Raw genomic sequence first — 19,443 nt, forward strand, 5'->3', positions numbered from 1 at the left:
TATAATAGGAGCTTACATGCAAAGCCAAAGGATACCAATTTGGTCAAATAAGGTTCCGTAATCCAGCCACAATTCTGCTAAAGGCAGGGAGGTAAGTATTATCCCTCCCTCCCTTTCCCACCGATGTTGTTGCAAACGGTGAGCATCTGTCTCAGACATGTATCTGAATAAAGGCGCTTTGGAGAGCGTTGCAGCCTCTCTGACTGTCAAGACGTGGGAAGTGTTGCTGCTATGTTGCTGTCCACATACCCAAGAAAGGAAGTGTGGAGGTCCTTTTGCCGTCCACATACCAAAGAGAGGAGGTGGGGAGGTCCTTTTGCCGTCCACATACCAAAGAGAGGAAGCGTGGTGGCCATGTTGCCGTCCACATACCAAAGAGAGGAAGTGTGGCGGCCATGTTGCCGCCCACATACCAAAGAGAGGAAGTGTGGCGCCATGTTGCCGTCCACATACCAAAGAGAGGAAGTGTGGCGGAAGTGTGGCGCCATGTTGCCGTCCACATACCAAAGAGAGGAAGTGTGGCGGCCATTTTGCCGTCCACATACCAAAGAGAGGAAGTGTGGCGGCCATGTTGCCGTCCACATACCAAAGAGAGGCAGTGTGGTGGCCATGTTGCCGTCCACAAACGCAAGAGAGGAAGTGTGGAGGTCCTTTTGCCGTCCACATACCAAAGAGAGGAAGCGTGGTGGCCATGTTGCCGTCCACATACCAAAGAGAGGAAGTGTGGCGGCCATGTTGCTGCCCACATACCAAAGATAGGAAGTGTGGAGATCCTTTTGCATCCACATACCAAAGAGAGGGAATGTGGGGGCCATGTTGCCGTCCACAAACCCAAGAGAGGAAGTGTGGAGGTCCTTTTGCCGTCCACATACCAAAGAGAGGAAGTGTGGTGGCCACGTTGCCGTCTAAATACCAAAGAGAGGAAGCTTGGTGGCCATGTTGCTGTCCACATACCAAAGAGAGGAAGTGTGGTGGCCATGTTGCCATCCACATACCAAAGAGAGGAAGTGTGGCGGCCATGTTGCCATCCACATATCAAACAGAGGAAGTGTGGCGGCCATGTTGGATTATTGGTGGATGCTAGGAGGAATAGGACGAGGATTGAGGGAGCAGTCGTTTTTTACTAAATACATTAGTTTGCTGCTGTCAGAGGAAAAGAAAAGAGAGATGCATAATACTTGCCCCAATGCCTTTCATGGAATCCCACCTGTTCGTCGTAACCTTCAGAACACTAATTGGTATTCACGGAAGGGGATGTTACAAACAGTGGCACTTGAAATGAGCACCGAAGGCTGTGTGTCGGAGCATGGCAAGTGTAATAGGAGGCCCTTCCACATCTCACCGATAGGACCTGAATTATGCTGAATATAGCGTATGCATCACACGGGCAACACTGCATAGTGGGTGTGTAACCCTCATATCACAGACTGAAAACTTAGCAAGACCGACTCAGCCATTCATTCTTCCGCTGGGGCGGCAATGTGGATATGAAAATATGTGTTGGCAAATCTTTGGCACTTCTGTTACATTCTGCATACCTTTTATGTAAATGCCCACCCCCACACTTACACTTTGTATCATACAGTTCTATGTGTATTGTCATGAAATGAGGCTACAATCAGCACTCGCCCTAGGGCTCCCTTTCCCGGACTATCCCTACCCAGTCTGCCTGCTCACTGCACTTTGTCTCCCCTCTGCCCTCTTTCCCCTGGCACTTGCCACCTAGCCTGTACAGCACTTGTCCCCCCACCCTCTGGGTGTCCCCCCTCTATTGCACTTCTCCCTCTTCCCCCACCCCCTTGCACTTATATCCTGAAGCACTTGCACGGTAGGGTTGTCACAAGGCCAATATAATCGTCTCTTTGTTTTCCTATTGCTGTTTTTTTTCTTATGATATCCCATGCTCCCCCTCTTGTCTTGTGGTGCCTGGAAACACTTGTGTATAGGCGCCATACACATGTCCAATAAATAAACAAATAAATATTCCGCACACAGAGCAGGCCAATCCTGGTAGTAAGGGCCCTCTACCAAAAATGAAGGCGATTTAACAATTCTGATAGCCCTGTGGCTACGGGAGGATAGCTCAGGGGCAACGCGCTCACCTTGGAAGCCAGACAACCTGAAGCCCGCGTCCGTGCTTAGAAACCATGTGGGTATTAAGGGCGTTATAAATAACCAATTTTAATTATGGGATATTCATTGGGAAACCACGGACAACTTGGCAGGGTAAGAGCTCGAACGGTTGGGAACATTTACCCGGAAAAAGCGCATTGAATAAGGGGTGAAATGGACCTTCCCCAACTAGCTGAAGGTCAAGTAGAAAAAACTGACAAGCCTTGTAGAAAAGATCAAATTGACCAGGTCATTACAGACCTGTCCCCCCAGATAGGAATGCCAGCTAGTTCTAAGAGAGAGGGGCGCCCGCTACCATTGTAAAACTATTTTTTAAGGAACCTGGGATTGGTAACCCTAGGTCTCCTGGGGGCAACCAGACGTGGTCTCCCTCTCACTGTGCTTAGAGAGGCATCAGCTTCACCTCACTGATGATCCCCAACAAGGGTGAAACACGTGTATGGGGTTGCTGGTGGTACTCTCGTTCAGATTGGAATTGCCATTGTATTTCGGTGCTGGACTGCCCCTGGGCAGGACAAGGATTGATGTGCAAATGGATATTTCCCATCTGTGAAAGGCACAGTGAGTAAAAGCAGTGGCTGCAAACTCTCAAGTGGTTAATAACCACTGAACAGGTTATCATGTCTGTTCTTGCGAGAGAGGGGCGCCCGCTACCATTGTAAAACTATTTTTTAAGGAACCTGGGATTGGTAACCCTAGGTCTCCTGGGGGCAACCAGACGTGGTCTCCCTCTCACTGTGCTTAGAGAGGCATCAGCTTCACCTCACTGATGATCCCCAACAAGGGTGAAACACGTGTATGGGGTTGCTGGTGGTACTCTCGTTCAGATTGGAATTGCCATTGTATTTCGGTGCTGGACTGCCCCTGGGCAGGACAAGGATTGATGTGCAAATGGATATTTCCCATCTGTGAAAGGCACAGTGAGTAAAAGCAGTGGCTGCAAACTCTCAAGTGGTTAATAACCACTGAACAGGTTATCATGTCTGTTCTTGCGAGAGAGGGGCGCCCGCTACCATTGTAAAACTATTTTTTAAGGAACCTGGGATTGGTAACCCTAGGTCTCCTGGGGGCAACCAGACGTGGTCTCCCTCTCACTGTGCTTAGAGAGGCATCAGCTTCACCTCACTGATGATCCCCAACAAGGGTGAAACACGTGTATGGGGTTGCTGGTGGTACTCTCGTTCAGATTGGAATTGCCATTGTATTTCGGTGCTGGACTGCCCCTGGGCAGGACAAGGATTGATGTGCAAATGGATATTTCCCATCTGTGAAAGGCACAGTGAGTAAAAGCAGTGGCTGCAAACTCTCAAGTGGTTAATAACCACTGAACAGGTTATCATGTCTGTTCTTGCGAGAGAGGGGCGCCCGCTACCATTGTAAAACTATTTTTTAAGGAACCTGGGATTGGTAACCCTAGGTCTCCTGGGGGCAACCAGACGTGGTCTCCCTCTCACTGTGCTTAGAGAGGCATCAGCTTCACCTCACTGATGATCCCCAACAAGGGTGAAACACGTGTATGGGGTTGCTGGTGGTACTCTCGTTCAGATTGGAATTGCCATTGTATTTCGGTGCTGGACTGCCCCTGGGCAGGACAAGGATTGATGTGCAAATGGATATTTCCCATCTGTGAAAGGCACAGTGAGTAAAAGCAGTGGCTGCAAACTCTCAAGTGGTTAATAACCACTGAACAGGTTATCATGTCTGTTCTTGCGAGAGAGGGGCGCCCGCTACCATTGTAAAACTAACAGTAGCTCTGTCAAGTTTCCAGACAATGCTGTGATTGCTGGCAGGCACTGTTTGAAGAATGATCGATTGAAATAGAGTTAGGGTGTAAAGTTACATATTGTGTTCTACAAGAAAGACAGAGAGAATTATGGTTTGGCTCAGTATTGATCACGTTTGCAATGAAATGCTGACAGCAATGGCTTTTCGAATGCATTGGCTGGTCAGGTCACTGGGGCGGAGCAGCACAGGTTTATGCCAGTTAAGGATACAACACACACATCCCACACAAGGTCTTTTGGCTTTAGCTTCCCAGATGGTGTCCCAGCGCTCCTGTACATTCCCCAATACAAAGCACCGTTGATTTGGTGAGATAGGACTTCCTCTGGGCTGAAATTGGAAAACAGGAAGTCTTCTTAAGAAGTATGCAACATTGCCATGAGAATCAGGGTGTAGCAGTCGCCCTGAGGGCGGAGACATCAGATGCATTCTGGGAATCAAGGGTGACTCATCAGTGGTACCCATCTCACCAGTACTATTTTCCACTCCTATAGAGACAGTAGCTCAGTGAGTTATGTAGAAGCGGCGCAGTATCTATTCCGTAACTTGGAGCGGTGAAGCTGTCGACCGCTGACCATACTGTAGCCTGTTTTGGAAATTTGGAAGGATCCATCCCACACATTGTGCATCAGGCTCAAGAATTTGGAAGCGTCCCTGGCTATCTGTAGAAGTCCCCCTTGTAAACAAAACCTTGGCATTCGCAGTGTATTTCGGACCTAATTGGCAATGAAGCTGTTTACTTGGGAGTTACTCTTTTTAAAGACGTGTAGCTTTTGCACCTGGGAACTTTGAAAATGCACGGGGTTGGGGGGAGGGGGTGCAAAACGCAGCAATGGAATGAAATCCCAATGTGTAATGTATATAGAATCAGTCAAATCACTACTTTGCCAACAAGTATTTATCTGTTGTGGGCATTAGCAAACTCCTCATTGAATCAATAAAATTATTATATTTCTAGGGTTATAGGGAATGATAAGAGCGAGCTACGTGGCGGACAGGTATTCTGTGGGGTCTTTGATGAGGGGGGTCTACCATCACTGGATCTCCAGTATTCTACCTGGGCAGCAAGCGCAGTCACATTGCTTTGGGTCTCACAGGGCGTGAAGATAAACTTTGTGTTGTTCAAAAAAAGAACAGGAGGAATGCAGGGTGGATAGCTCAAGGGTAACGCACTCGCCTTGGAAGCAAGACGTCATGGAGCAACACAGGTTCGAGCCCCGGGAAAGTGCTTAGAAGGGAGCGTTACTGTTATGCAAACCTGTCAGGTAGTGCCCCTCTGGGTTCGGGCCAGCGTGATGTCACATTAGTGATCTGTCTATATAGGAGGGCACAGTTGTACAGTCCTCAGAGATACCTCTGACAACTCCTTGTGACTTGTGAACACTCTCTCCAAATCTCAGCTGTCATTTGTTCATAATAAGAACTTGTTTATCTATCAGCCTGGCTCACTGTGTCTTGTTGTTTACTTGTCTCTCATGCAATCCCTTCACAACTCTGACACAGGCGTGCCTAGCACGGATTGCGATAGCTATGCCACACAGTGGGGGGAGAGTGTGACCTAACATGCCTGGGGCAACTAATGCATGGAGAAGTCTCAGTTTCTGGAATCTAATTTGGGGGTTTTACAAGTATTCAGTTTCGACAACTTCGATGTTTTCTAAAGGAGCGTAGAGAATCGGGCAGAGTACGACTTGTTTCTCAAGATTGCCAAAAAGCTCAGAGGAAACTCCTTATTTTCTAAACTTTTTAATACTTCAGCGGGGTGGGGCATCTTGTAACTGTCAGGTTCCAGTTGATCATTCTGGAGAGGTCATAAGGTGGTCCCTGCAACTGATTAGGAAATTATGCAGCATTGCTGCAAATGACTGCGTTGAGCAATTTCAAGTGGGGGGAACCTTAAGCCGGTTAATCAATAAACAAATGAGGAAATAAAGATATATCTTATAGTCAATTGTGTAGGGAAAGTCTGTATATTCAGTGAGTATTTTAGTGGGATACCCAAAAATTCGCACGCAGTGGGAACGGATATTTGACAAACTTTTCATGTAGAGCAGAAAAGGCGGCCATCTTGGGGCGATCTCATGATATTGGTGGATCTGGGTATAAGGGGCAAGAGTATCAGTCCTTCTGGTTGGCACATGTTTCAGTTACTAGGCTCCTGCTCATTCAGAGGCTCAGTGGACTGTCAGAAAGGGTTTCCTAGGAGCGCAGGCTACTCTCCCGCCAGAGCCGTAAACAAGCTGTTTTGCTGGATTTGGAGGCCATTACAAGACTTGTTGGATAGATAATGAAATGGGAAAGGGTCGAATGCATATGAAATTCGTTTTTTTAATATATCCTTGTGCACCTTGCACCTTCAATTGGAATCTTATGATGGATACCTCCGAGAAGGTTGTACACCTATCGTGATATAACATATCTATGTCTCTGTATCTATATCTGTAAAGTGAAAAGGGATCTTGTGACAGTGTTTTGCACACTGCTAATAAAATAATCCAAACTTTCATCTAAGCCATCATTTTTTAATGATCAGCATAGGAAGGGTAGGGAGATCAAAATCTGGCTTTCTACTGAACGCGGCCGTTTAGTAGATGACTTGCGCTTTCTCTCTCTCGCAGAAGTTGAATATTGACTTTTCCCATCTTACCATCTCTCTTTCTCTCCCCCTCTCACTCATTCTCTCCCTTTCCCTGTCGCTCTCTCTGTTTCGCTCTTTCTACAGATCTTCCTTCTTGATCTGGTTCTTACTTTTCCCTGCAGGTATTTACCACTCAAAGTTATTTCCGTTGGAAATTTGCACCCGGGTCTGGGGGAACAGCCAATCAGGTTGTTTGAAACTCTGGATGAATCCTACGGTGAAAGGCTGAGCAAGCCATTGAATGTTCTTGCCCTCGGGCTAATCACTTCCCCGGTTGCCACCCGCACCCCAACCATCTCACTCACACCTAACACCACTACACCAGCTGCCTAACCCCCAGTGAATGTTGAAACTTACCTGTGCCCTCTGCACGAGCCACATCTACACCACTGCTCTCGGGCTGTCCATAGAAATGGAAAAGAGACTCTTCCAATGGCTCCCCGCGCCTTTGCCATGGAAGCCATCTTCTATCTATTTATTTTTTCAGGAACAAAAGGGTCACTTACCCCCAAGAAAGAGTTTTTTTGCAGTGATATAAATCATTAGAACCCCTCACCCTTGTTAAAAGCCCTCAGTTGACTTGAGCTTATTAACTTAGGGACCAATACCACATGTTAAGTCCAGCCCCTGAAAACAGAATTGCCAAAATAAAGCATTTGGTGCCTAGATTCGCCTTATCCCTGAGAATGTAACAAGATTTTGAATGTGTCAAGGACGTCAAAGTGTTAGCCGGGCTAATATGGGCAATTAATGGCCCTGACTGAGACAATGGAGCAAACAGACCACCCATCAGGGTCTCATTTGATGGCCCCTAATGCATTGTCACCATCAGCGCCAGCGCTCCCTACACTCCTGTCTGCTACGGCAAGCAGGTGCATGTTAATTAAAACATATCAACTCCTTTAATTAAAGCGGTGGAAGCACATGGAATCCTGTCCATATTTGTATAACCTCCTGGAATGTACCTTTTGCCTTCAGCTAGTTCTGGAGTTACATGTAGCCTGTACTCATTTACATCAGGCTAGTTCTGAAGTTGCATGTAGCCTGTACTCATTTACATCAGGCTAGTTCTGAAGTTACATGTGGCCTGTACTCATTTACATCAGGCTAGTTTTGAAGTTACAGTGAGCCTGTACTCATTTACATCAGGCTAGTTTTGAAGTTAAATGTAGTCTGTCCTCATTCACACCAGGTAGTTCTGAAGTTACATGTAGGCTGTACTCATTTACATCAGGCTAGTTCTGAAGTTGCATGTAGCTTGTACTCATTTAAATCAGGCTAGTTCTGAAGTTACATGTGGCCTGTACTCATTTACATCAGGCTAGTTCTGAAGGTGCATGTAGCCTGTACTCATTTACATCAGGCTAGTTCTGAAGGTACATGTAGCCTGTACTCATTTACAGCAGGCTAGTTCTGAAGTTGCATGTAGCCTGTAGTCATTTATATCAGGCTAGTTCTGAAGGTGCATGTAGGCTGTACTAATTTACATCAGGCTAGTTCTGAAGGTACATGTAGCCTGTACTCATTTACAGCAGGCTAGTTCTGAAGTTGCATGTAGCCTGTAGTCATTTACATCAGGCTAGTTCTGAAGTTACATGTGGCCTGTACTCATTTATATCAGGCTAGTTCTGAAGGTGCATGTAGGCTGTACTAATTTACATCAGGCTAGTTCTGAAGTTGCATGCAGCATGTAGTCATTTACATCAGGCTAGTTATGAAGTTACATGTGGCCTGTACTCATTTACATCAGGCAAATTCTGAAGGTGCTTGTAGCCTGTACTCATTTACATCAGGCTAGGTCTGAAGGTGCATGTAGCCTGTACTCATTTACATCAGGCTAGTTCTGAAGGTGCATGTAGCCTGTACTCATTGACATCAGGCTAGTTCTGAAGGTGCATGTAGCCTGTACTCATTTACATCAGGCTAGTTCTAAAGGTGCATGTAGCCTGTACTCATTTACATCAGGCTAGTTCTGAAGTTGCATGTAGCCTGTACTCATTTACATCAGGCTAGTTCTGAAGTTATATGTAGCCTGTACTCATTTACATCAGGCTGGTTCTGAAGTTGCATGTAGCCTGTACTCATTTACATCAGGCTAGTTCTGAAGTTATATGTAGCCTGTACTCATTTACATCAGGCTAGTTCTGAAGTTACATGTGGCCTGTACTCACTTACATCAGGCTAGTTCTGAAGTTACATGTGGCCTGTACTCATTTACATCAGGCTAGTTCTGAAGTTACATGTAGCCTGTACTCATTTACATCAGGCTAGTTCTGAAGTTACATGTGGCCTGTACTCACTTACATCAGGCTAGTTCTGAAGTTGCATGTAGCCTGTACTCATTTACATAGTTCTGAGTTACATGTAGCCTGTACTCATTTACATCAGGCTAGTTCTGAAGGTGCATGTAGCCTGTACTCATTTACATCAGGCTAGTTCTGAAGGTGCATGTAGCCTGTACTCATTTACATCAGGCTAGCTCTGAAGGTGCATGTAGCCGGTACTCATTTACATCACGCTAGTTCTGAAGGTGCATGTAGCCTGTACTCACTTACATCAGGCTAGTTCTGAAGTTGCATGTGGCCTGTACTCACTTACATCAGGCTAGTTCTGAAGTTACATGTGGCCAGTACTCATTTACATCAGGCTAGTTCTGAAGTTGCATGTAGCCTGTACTCACTTACATCAGGCTAGTTCTGAAGTTGCATGTGGCCTGTACTCACTTACATCAGGCTAGTTCTGAAGTTACATGTGGCCAATACTCATTTACATCAGGCTAGTTCTGAATCTGCATGTAGCCTGTACTCATTTACATCAGGCTAGTTCTGAAGTTGCATGTGGCCTGTACTCATTTACATCAGGCTAGTTCTGAATCTGCATGTGGCCTGTACTCACTTACATCAGGCTAGTTCTGAAGTTGCATGTAGCCTGTACTCATTTACATCAGGCTAGTTCTGAAGTTGCATGTAGCCTGTACTCATTTACATCAGGCTAGTTCTGAAGTTGCATGTAGCCTGTACTCATTTACATCAGGCTAGTTCTGAAGTTGCATGTAGCCTGTACTCATTTACATCAGGCTAGTTCTGAAGTTGCATGTAGCCTGTACTCATTTACATCAGGCTAGTTCTGAAGTTGCATGTGGCCAATACTCATTTACATCAGGCTAGTTCTGAAGTTACATGTAGCCTGTACTCATTTACATCAGGCTAGTTCTGAAGTTACATGTGGCCAGTACTCATTTACATCAGGCTAGTTCTGAAGTTGCATGTGGCCTGTACTCATTTACATCAGGCTAGTTCTGAAGTTGCATGTGGCCTGTACTCACTTACATCATGCTAGTTCTGAAGTTGCATGTAGCCTGTACTCATTTACATCAGGCTAGTTCTGAAGTTGCACGTAGCCTGTACTCATTTACATCAGGCTAGTTCTAAAGTCCCCAGATGTTTTCAGCTTTGTGTAAAGTAATGCCTCTGATGTCACACAGCCTTTAAAATCATAACACAAAGGTACTTATTATCAACTCTGTGAGTAGTGAATATGAAAAAGGTCCTCCTTGTATATTTATTTAAAAAGGAGCGGGACAATCGAGCAATTCGCTATGCAATTTGAATATGGGCTTGTTCTGTGAGGATCTTTCTAATTCGGCTTCTTTTTCGAGGTTGTACTTCTGGGGTTGGTGGGTTTTTACACTTTTTCGCTTAATGAGGAGAAGGATTCCCCCATGCTCCCACTAACCCTTACTTGTAACCCTCACCCCAAGCCCCCATGCACTGTTTGGGAGCAGTGGTGAAATGTGCATAACTAATCAATTTTCCTTCTAATGTTTGTGCTCATGTTTCTATGTTTCCTGGCAGAGCTATCTGCTGGCACTCCTCAGTCACTAGCCAGTCCCACGTCCATCTGAATGAGGTCATCGGATCCTTGTGTTGATACACAGCCATCATAGTGTGCGCACCCACCCCTCAAAAGCGTGCCACATGCGTTCTCCTATTCAACACTCTCAGCGGGAAGCAATCAGTGATGGTAGGTACTCAGGCTAGGCAGGTGTGTCTTCATCCTTACCTCAAACAACAGAAAGCACGCAGACAACAGCTTCATCCGCTGGGGCGCTTCCACGTGGGCGGGCATCTCCACCTAGAAAAGATCAGTGAAACTTTGCGTCAGTCTTAGAGATGGTCTCCGGCTATCCCCGGGCAAACCCAAAATACAGAAACCCCCAAACTCACTGCTTCTCCGTACTTCATATTTATTTTCAGCTGTAGATCAGTGCCTGGAGGCTTAATGTTTAGTACAAATCCCATATATAGCTGTTTTGGTATCCAGTGAAAATGCTGCCAGCAAAAATGTAGTCATTGAATATGTTGTGGTGAAAATACCTCTGCAGTGAAAAAGTTGCCAAGCAAAAACGAGTCACAAATGTAGCTCAAAAGTAGCCAAAAAATGTAGTCCTGTTGGGGTCCTTATTAGGGGTAAGGAGGGTTCAGTGGGCTTGTGATTGCCTGCTTTAGGGTTCGGATAGGGGTTAGGGGAAGGATATGGCGTTTAGGGTTAGAATAAAGATTTTGATAAGAATTAGGGCAAGAGTTAGGCTGTCTGTTTTGCTTATGTTGGCATTAGGTTAGTCGTTATGTTAGGCTAAGGGTTAGGGTAGGGGCTATGGTAAGGCCAGGGCTAATAGAGTAAAGGTTTGGGTGAGTTTTAAAGAAAGAAATGGGGAAGTTGAGGCGGGCTGGTGATGCTGGAGTAACATACGTGTTAGGATAAACCTGGTGGTTGGAGCAAAGTAAGCAATAGGGTAAATGTTAGAGCTGCATTTAGGGTAAGGCTAAGATTAGGATTAGAGCAAGGGTTTGGGTTAGGGCACGGGCTACGTGATTTGTGACGAGCTGGTGATGGGGTGGGAGTTAGGTTCACTGTTCGTTTTCCGTTGATTTTGTATTGAGTAACGTGCAAATAAAACGTGTCAGCGCGCTGAACGGTTACTGTTCTGTAAGAGTTCGGGATAATAAATAGAGTTGCGGGAATATTCAGGAACGGGGTTAGGATGATTGTGGAGGTTTAATTAAAGCTTGGGTCAATATTAGGGTTGCAGCCTTGTACCTCTGTGTGTTTAAAAATAGCTTTTTTGGCGACCGTATTACTTTACTTTGATTGTATTGGATGACTACATTTTTGAAAACGACTTTTTGCTGACGGCATTTTCACGTGACTACATGTTCCTGGCCAGATTTTCCCCTAGATCCACTATTCCCATTCACTCTGGATGATGGGTGGTAGCTGACTGCCCTGGAAGTAACCCCCAGTCTGGGAGCCATCATTGACTATCCATCAGATCCCTTTAGAAGCAGTAGGTTTGCATGTTAGAAGCATTTTCATATTCATAAATTGGAATAAGAACCTGACCTGGAGAGCCCTGCAGGACGTGCAGCGCTCTGCGCCTTGGGTCACAGTAGAGAGGACCTGCTGACCATCAGAACCAGTTTAACAACTGACCTTCTCCACACTCATCAGCCCTGGTGTGGTGCTTTTCGGCACCGAACACATGTTGGCATGTCATGTTGGTCACGCGCTGCATTTGCATATACATGTAGACGGGCTTCTCTCTGGCTGCATCTCACTGCTTCATCAAATCATCTTTGCAAAAAATCAAAATGGAAGTCGGCAGGTTTGTGCTTGTAACCCACAAACCCTTCAAGCAGACTCAAGTTTTGAGGCCAGGTTTGGGTGCACACTTAGTATGCTGTTGTGGCGTTTTAAATACTGATAAGCAAGCTCGAAATATCAAATTGGTTATAAACCATGTAGTCATTAACAAAAAGGATTCACTGCATACAATTATATCAAACACATAGACAAAAAAGGACACAAATTACACAAGAACAAAGATACACACCATCTCACGTTGGACCTTGTCTGGCCCTTGATGGTAGCAGGTGCAACATGGTGTCAGTACCGAGGCATCTAATAGCAGTGCCTGGCAAATGCATCATTCTTAAACTCAGGCCAAAACGGTTGGCTTTGCCAACGCTTGTTCTTAACAAGAGGTCTTTGAAGGACACAAAAACTACTTACAAATCAAGTGGCTGCAGGCAGACCTGGTTAATATATTTGTATTACAGCAGTAGCTGTTAACAGCTCCAGTGAAGTCATTAACTCTCAGAAAGCTGCTTTGAGAAAACACCGGCCGGCGCATGAACTGCAGTTTGATGGTAAGGCTTGATTAAAGCGAGCTCAAAGAGTTCCCATGAGACAGTGTTTTGGGCTGGCTGGAAGAGGGTGGGAATGGCCGTGAGGATTAGCATTACCATGGGCAGCCAGTGGGTGGGCAAATCACCAAACAACACCTACAAGCTTTGTGTCCCTCCTCATATGCCATGTCACTCTATCTGTACCCTAATGCAATATTTTTGGCTCTTGCGCGCCCTAATAGCCCACACTAAAAAAATGATGGACTCAATTATGCTTTTCATGTCCTTCTCCTCCCAACATGATGATAGGAATGTCTTTCTAGCAGCATTTAAACATTCACAGACTCGAAGCCATGGTCGTAATGTCCAAAATGCACCATTACACAGTCTACAGGTGCTTTACGCTCCAATGTCAAACCTTTTCTGCAGGGCAGTGCCAGTGTATGCATGACAGGGGGCTGGAAAGCCACACTCACTTTTTAAGCCCAGCTTGTTTAAATCCAGGGTACAAAGCCCAGGAGCTAACTCTGTGTGCACAAACGGTGTCCGTGCTTAGCACATCAAACCACTACCCCCAGCTTGCCTGGCGCATCTTTCCTTAAATCTCAACCCTTCCCCCCACCATCCTAACCACCGACCGGTGCTTGAGGGAGTCCATGCCCACTCCAGTCTCCAAACTCAGCCTGCCTCAGTATGCCCGAGCATGAACTCCCCGCGCCCCCCTCTCAGCGAGCCACATCCAGGAATCGAGACTCGTGCATGGTAAGAAACACTGAGATTCCATCTAATTCCCAGTGAAATCGTGACACTGACTTCCCATCAGCAACTGGCTGGCAGCTGGCACTTTCATAGCCCTACCGCCTCTGAACCTACACCCAACACTGTGCACCTCGTCCACCAATCCTCCACACCAGAGGCAACTTTGTGCGCCCTTTGCCACAGGGCTTTAAGTGGGCCGGGGCTAGCATTTTTTTAAAAGCCTGCGACTCTCATGAACACGTGAGAGATTCAGGCTTTAGAAGGGAAAAAAACGAGCCTTTTCTTTCTTTGTGGTGCAGATCCCCGCCAGCCAGACCCCTTTTCACTAGAAATGCAGGGATCATCACCCTCGCACCTCAGGTTTGAGGGTGACGATCGATGTAAACGGGTGGCTCACAACGACCACACACACCTGACGTGAATGCCGCCTGTTAGCTCACAGGCGACATTCAGGTCGGGGAAGTGGTGCTTCTTAATTGCAGCACGACCCCCCTGCCAGGCCACACCCCTTTTCCCCCACGCCCCCATAAGAGTGTGCCTAATAATTGAAACCTCTGCTCACCGGGCGGAACTTGCTAGCAAGCAAAGAGGCAGGATTACAACACCTGGCAACACAGAGCGCACCCGCCCTAACCAATCTCACTAGCGCCGAGAGGACACGTGCTTCGAGCAGCATGGCTGCTTTCTGTTGTTGCCTCTCCCTTGTCTTTCCACTAACTTCAACCCTTCCATCTCTCTTACAGGACCTATTGCCACGAGGCGGCCCAAAAGGCAGCTGTCACGCTTTACAAGACCCGGTTGCATTACAGACCATCTGCCCTCGCACTCACATGCATCAATGAAGAAGTCTCCAGAGAAAGCTCCCGGGCTATATCCGGTGATATCTTCCTCCAGCAGGCGCTATGCAGTGCAGAGCAAACTCCTGCGCTATATCCGATGATATCTTCCTCCAGCAAGCGCTATGCAGTGCAGAGCAAGCTCCTGCGCTATATCCGATGATATCTTCCTCCAGCAAGCGCTATGCAGTGCAGAGCAAGCTCCTGCGCTGTATCCGATGATATCTTCCTCCAGCAGGCGCTATGCAGTGCAGAGCGAGCTACTAGGCTATATCCGGTGATATCTTCCTCCAGCAGGCGCTATGCAGTGCAGAGCAAACTCCTGCGCTATATGCGATGATATCTTCCTCCAGCAGGCGCTATGCAGAGCAAACTCCTGCGCTAGATGCGATGATATCTTCCTCCAGCAGGCGCTATGCAGTGCAGAGCAAGCTACTAGGCTATATCTGATGATATCTTCCTCCAGCAAGCGCTATGCAGTGCAGAGCAAGCTCCTGGGCTGTATCCGGTGATATCTTCCTCCAGCAGGCGCTATGCAGTGCAGAGCAAGCACCTGGGCTGTATCCGGTGATATCTTCCTCCAGCAGGCGCTATGCAGTGCAGAGCAAGCTCCTGCGCTGTATCCGATGATATCTTCCTCCAGCAGGCGCTATGCAGTGCAGAGCAAGCTCCTGGGCTGTATCCGGTGATATCTTCCTCCAGCAGGCGCTATGCAGTGCAAAGCAAGCTCCTGTGCTATGCAGAGGAAAGGGCTCAGCTATAAAGCCCGCATACTACATATGACCAGCCTCAGGGAACTCAACAGTCTAGCCTTCGGATAACAATGCCATGTTATGTGTACAGGAGTATTAATTCATTAATTCATTCACTCACTCAATCATCACCCGAGAAAGCCAGGCACCTTCAAGAGCGCTGGTGCAACCCCTGCTGCAGAAAGCGCCGCATTATTTCAGCTCAGAGAGTGCTTAGCAGATGAAACACAACACACAATGTATGCAAGAGTTGCTATGCTGGGTAAGTGTTAAGGTTCGGGAACCCTACCGAATAAGGCTCAGTGCGGCGGCCCACAGACCCACGTGAAGGCCGTCCAGCTCCGAGGCTTGCCGAACAGCAGCGCTCTCGATGGCAAAGATCTCCGGGGTGAGAAGGAAGCGCTGCGCCCAGAGCGCGGGAAGTGTTTACTCGGCGCTGCGTCACAGCCAGCAACTCCTTGAGTAAACCTTACCGTGCCAGGCGCGCTCTAATGCGCCCAGAACAGAACGAGGTGTGCGCGCCTGGCGAGGACATCCGTCTCCGCGCAAGAGACCGTGGCGAAGGGAGCCAGGTCTTCACCAGGGCCGGCACCTGTACACGGGGGCCCAGGAGAGGGGTCCCCCGGGGCTTTAAGCGGGCTGGGGTATCGTCTCTGCTCAAGAGACCCTGGAGAGTAAGGGAGACACAGGGCTCAAGTCGAGGGTACACGCGGGAGTCCCCCCACTTTGTTCAGAGGGTGGACTCAGTCCCCCCAGCTAAATTGAGAAACATTGAATGTGCTCTTTGAATCTGAGCCAACCTAGGGAATCAAACTGCAGTAGGGGGGGTTGTAGGCCGGACACTTCACCACTGCACTATGTAACCTGATAAAGAAGAACAAACAACTAAATGTGAAATGTCCCATTTCGCTACTGCAAGTTCCAGGAAAAACCTTTGTATTAGTTCTTGGAGTCCACCTTTTACCGTTTTCAAAAGCACTATTAGAAGAAAATATCCTCTCTTGGTTTTGTGTGTGTGTTGATTTTATGAAGGGCAAATGCCATTCGTCCTGTGCAATATTTGTGGTTATGCAAAGCCAATTGAATGAAATTTGCATATTTCACCTTGATGTGATAATATCTGGCGACGTCACAACCCATTCGTTTGTTGATGAGTCCCCCTGGGCAAACAGACCTTGACTAAGGGGGGCTCACGCCCATACACGTGGGCCTAGGACAGGGTTCCCTCAGAGTTTTAAGTGGCCCCGGGCATCCTTCTCTGAGCAAGAGACCGTGGACAGCAAGGGAGCCAGGCGTCCGGGCCCTCGCCTACACGCGTGGCCCTAGGACACGGGTCGCCATAAACTAGGCGAGATATATTTGTTTAATTTAATCAAGCTGTTTTCTTTTTATCACTCCTGCGACCAGAGTGACATTTGAGTCTTCTTTGCGTCTTATGCTTTTTTTTCTCATTCATAAAGTTGTTTGAAGCGCTATTTATCCTGTTCTTTTTTGTATTATGATGTAGTTAAAACAATCACCTTTCACGACAATTCAGCACGTCGACAAAACCATTATTATAATAGAATTATTCAATCATTCATTACCAAACCACACATTTCTATCCCTTTTGTAAAAATAAGTGCTAAATATTGGTGATACTTTAACCCTATGAAATGGTATTTGCTTTACTGACGGTAAGAGTGGAAGGCGGAAAGGACCCGTCAGAATGTGTATATAGACCCCAATTTTTCGCACATTTTGCTGGAGCTCTAGATCAAGGTGAACGTGCCCCATGGGATGAAGGCCCCCATGTTTTCATCTCACGTCCTGCCAGTCCTGCTATTGTCAGCACGTGTCATTTTCCATGTGTGCACTGTTTATAATTGCAAGACTACAGGTACAATAATGCACTGCGATTAGAGCCCAAAAGCCAGGACTGGATGATTATTTCACATCTGACAGGGGACAAATTGGATCCTGCCCAATGAGTTCTACTTTCATCATTACGAGCGCTTAGGGAGCAACTCCGTTGGTGACGGTGCGCGGCCAAATACCTTTAACATTTCACATTAAGACACGCCCAGAGCATGGCTGGTCACATTCCTGCGGGCATTTTTTTTAAACATACATGCATTTTATTAAGGACGTACACTGAAATGTTTTCAAAATAAAAGTTGAACACATGTTTTGTATATCAAAGAATCAAATGTCTACCCCCATAAAGGGCCCGATTCATGGAATTTATTGCACTGTTCAAAGTGACTTTGCACTGCTGAAAAGGTGACTTTGCACTGCCGACACAAACCCTGATCCATGGAACTGTGCAACGTGTATTTTTGCAGTGCAAAGTCATTTTATACTGCAAAAATGACTATGCACTGACTTTGCACGGACTTTGCACTGCAAAAATACACGTTGCACAGTTCCATGAATCAGGGTTTGTTTCGGCAGTGCAAAGTCACCTTTTTAGCTGTGCAAAGTCACTTTGAACCGTGCAATAAATTCCATTAACCGGGCCCTAAAGTGTCAAGAACTGCTGCGCACGCAGCTGAGCTGCAGCCGGAATGGCAGCTCTGCCTTTGGGGCAATGAGAGGGGGCTTTGCCCCTCAGGCCACACCCTGTCCATGCCTCTGGATCCATGTTGATAATGCAAGACTGGGCCCGGGCTCAGCTCGGAGCTATGGAAAATGTGAGACTGAGCCACGCCTGGGGTGCTGGCGGCAGAGCCGGATTCTGATAATGTGAGCAGGGCCGGCCTAAGGGCAGGGCCGCCGAGGCGCTATTAGCCCCCACCGCCCCAGCTCGGGGTAGTCTTTCAAGGTCTCCCCCAAGCTGGCGCGGTGGTAGAAGACACGGCAGGTGCCCCTTTCGTTCATACTCCCCATTCTGTTAGGTAGGCATGGTGTCAGGACATTTCAAACTTTTCAAATGATTGGGGCACCGAGCCTCATGGAGCCCCCCTAGCAACTGCTTTCATTTACCAGTCATCAGTCTTGTAACACGGCAATATATCAAATTCTCTTTTTTTTGTTCTGGGGCCTGAAATGTGCGCTTTGCGGGGCTCGCATTACAAGCTGTGTATTCTCTTCCCACAGGATACACAGAAGTGTTATCACCTCATTGCCTTCTAACACTGGTTCTTCCACATCAGCCACTTGCTGACAAAGAAGTTTTTAGAGCTCTCCAGTGGATATAATGTTTAAGCTCCCTGCAGAATGGCTGTCTCGTAATAATCGTCGGTATCTTTGTCATCATTGTAATCAGGGCTCAAGTCGAGGGTACACGCGGGTGGTGGAGTTCCCCCACTTTTTTCAGAAGTCCCCCCACTTTTTTTCAGAGGGCTCCTTCATATGCTAATTTCTGGTGACAACACATTCCATTGGTATGTTAATGAGTCCCCCCACTTTTTATTTTAGGACTTGACCCCTGAGTAATGCATCCGCCCCTTGGGTTTGTTTTCGTTCTAAGCAATCCCTCCACCCCCCAACCATCATGCTAAAATGGGCCTCCCACAGATCTTGAATCGGGCACTGGGCACTAGTGGGGGGCAAAGGGGTGGCGGCCCCCTCCTGCTCCCACCCTGGCCCCGCCACTGCGCATATAGTAGAAGCGGGCCTGCTCGAAATGTATACTCAGTGCAATGCAGCGGAACGGGCCTGCACAGCGGATGTGAGCTCTCTGTTTCGATCTCCTTCCGGACCACCACGAGGCTGCATGAGAATTCAATACAAGATTACTTCATATCTAGTAATTAAACACACTGCTTTGCCTTGTCTTAAAAAGAACACAATTGCTGACAATTGTCTTCCCTGCCCCAACAGGTATCCGTCTCAATTTGCCCACCATTGTCATAACAGACCATTTGATGATAATGATAAGTTAGTTATATAGCGCCTTTATCCAAAGCGCTTTACATAGCACATATTTACATACAATATCATGCAACTGAAATTGGTACTCATTTATCGACCTGAGAAGGATGAAAGGCTGAGTTGGCCTTGCCAGGATTCAAACCTGCGACCTGTAGATCACAATCGCAGCAGCGAGCGCTCAACCCGCTGAGCTATCTTACCGGCATTTGATCTGGGACGCATCCATATGTGTATGCAATGGGCCTCAGGGTGACCCTCGGGCCGGAATGGATACAACCCTGGGCCCACTGACTCATGCACTATCCATCAAAGCAACACTCTTCCACTCTCCCATCACCGATAACAACACTTCCTCATCCTGCTGGCAGGTGACATGTGGACGCGATACTGGAGCACTGCAGAGTGGTGGATGTAAATGCTTTGAATTAATCATAACCACTGGCATTGCTGTGGGCAACCGTCCAAAACATTGTGTTTCAGACTGCTGTAGCTTTTCGGAA

The 19,443-nt window shown here is 47.2% G+C and overlaps 1 protein-coding gene across 1 annotated transcript in view; it reads right to left on the bottom strand.

Moving 5' to 3' along the window:
• The window catches only part of LOC138528109 (protein sel-1 homolog 3-like), a 397,280-nt gene extending 386,580 nt beyond the window's left edge, over positions 1 to 10,700 (bottom strand). The window contains exon 1 of the mRNA XM_069639562.1: positions 10,616 to 10,700. Coding sequence (XP_069495663.1) covers positions 10,616 to 10,681 — 66 coding nt within the window. The 5' untranslated portion in view covers positions 10,682 to 10,700. The remainder of the gene's footprint in view (positions 1 to 10,615) is intronic.
• Between the last annotated feature and the right edge of the window lie 8,743 nt (positions 10,701 to 19,443).

Source organism: Ambystoma mexicanum, chromosome 7q (assembly GCF_040938575.1).
Source record: "Ambystoma mexicanum isolate Mex_15411 chromosome 7q, UKY_AmexF1_1, whole genome shotgun sequence".
NCBI classification, from domain to species: Eukaryota; Metazoa; Chordata; class Amphibia; order Caudata; family Ambystomatidae; genus Ambystoma; species Ambystoma mexicanum.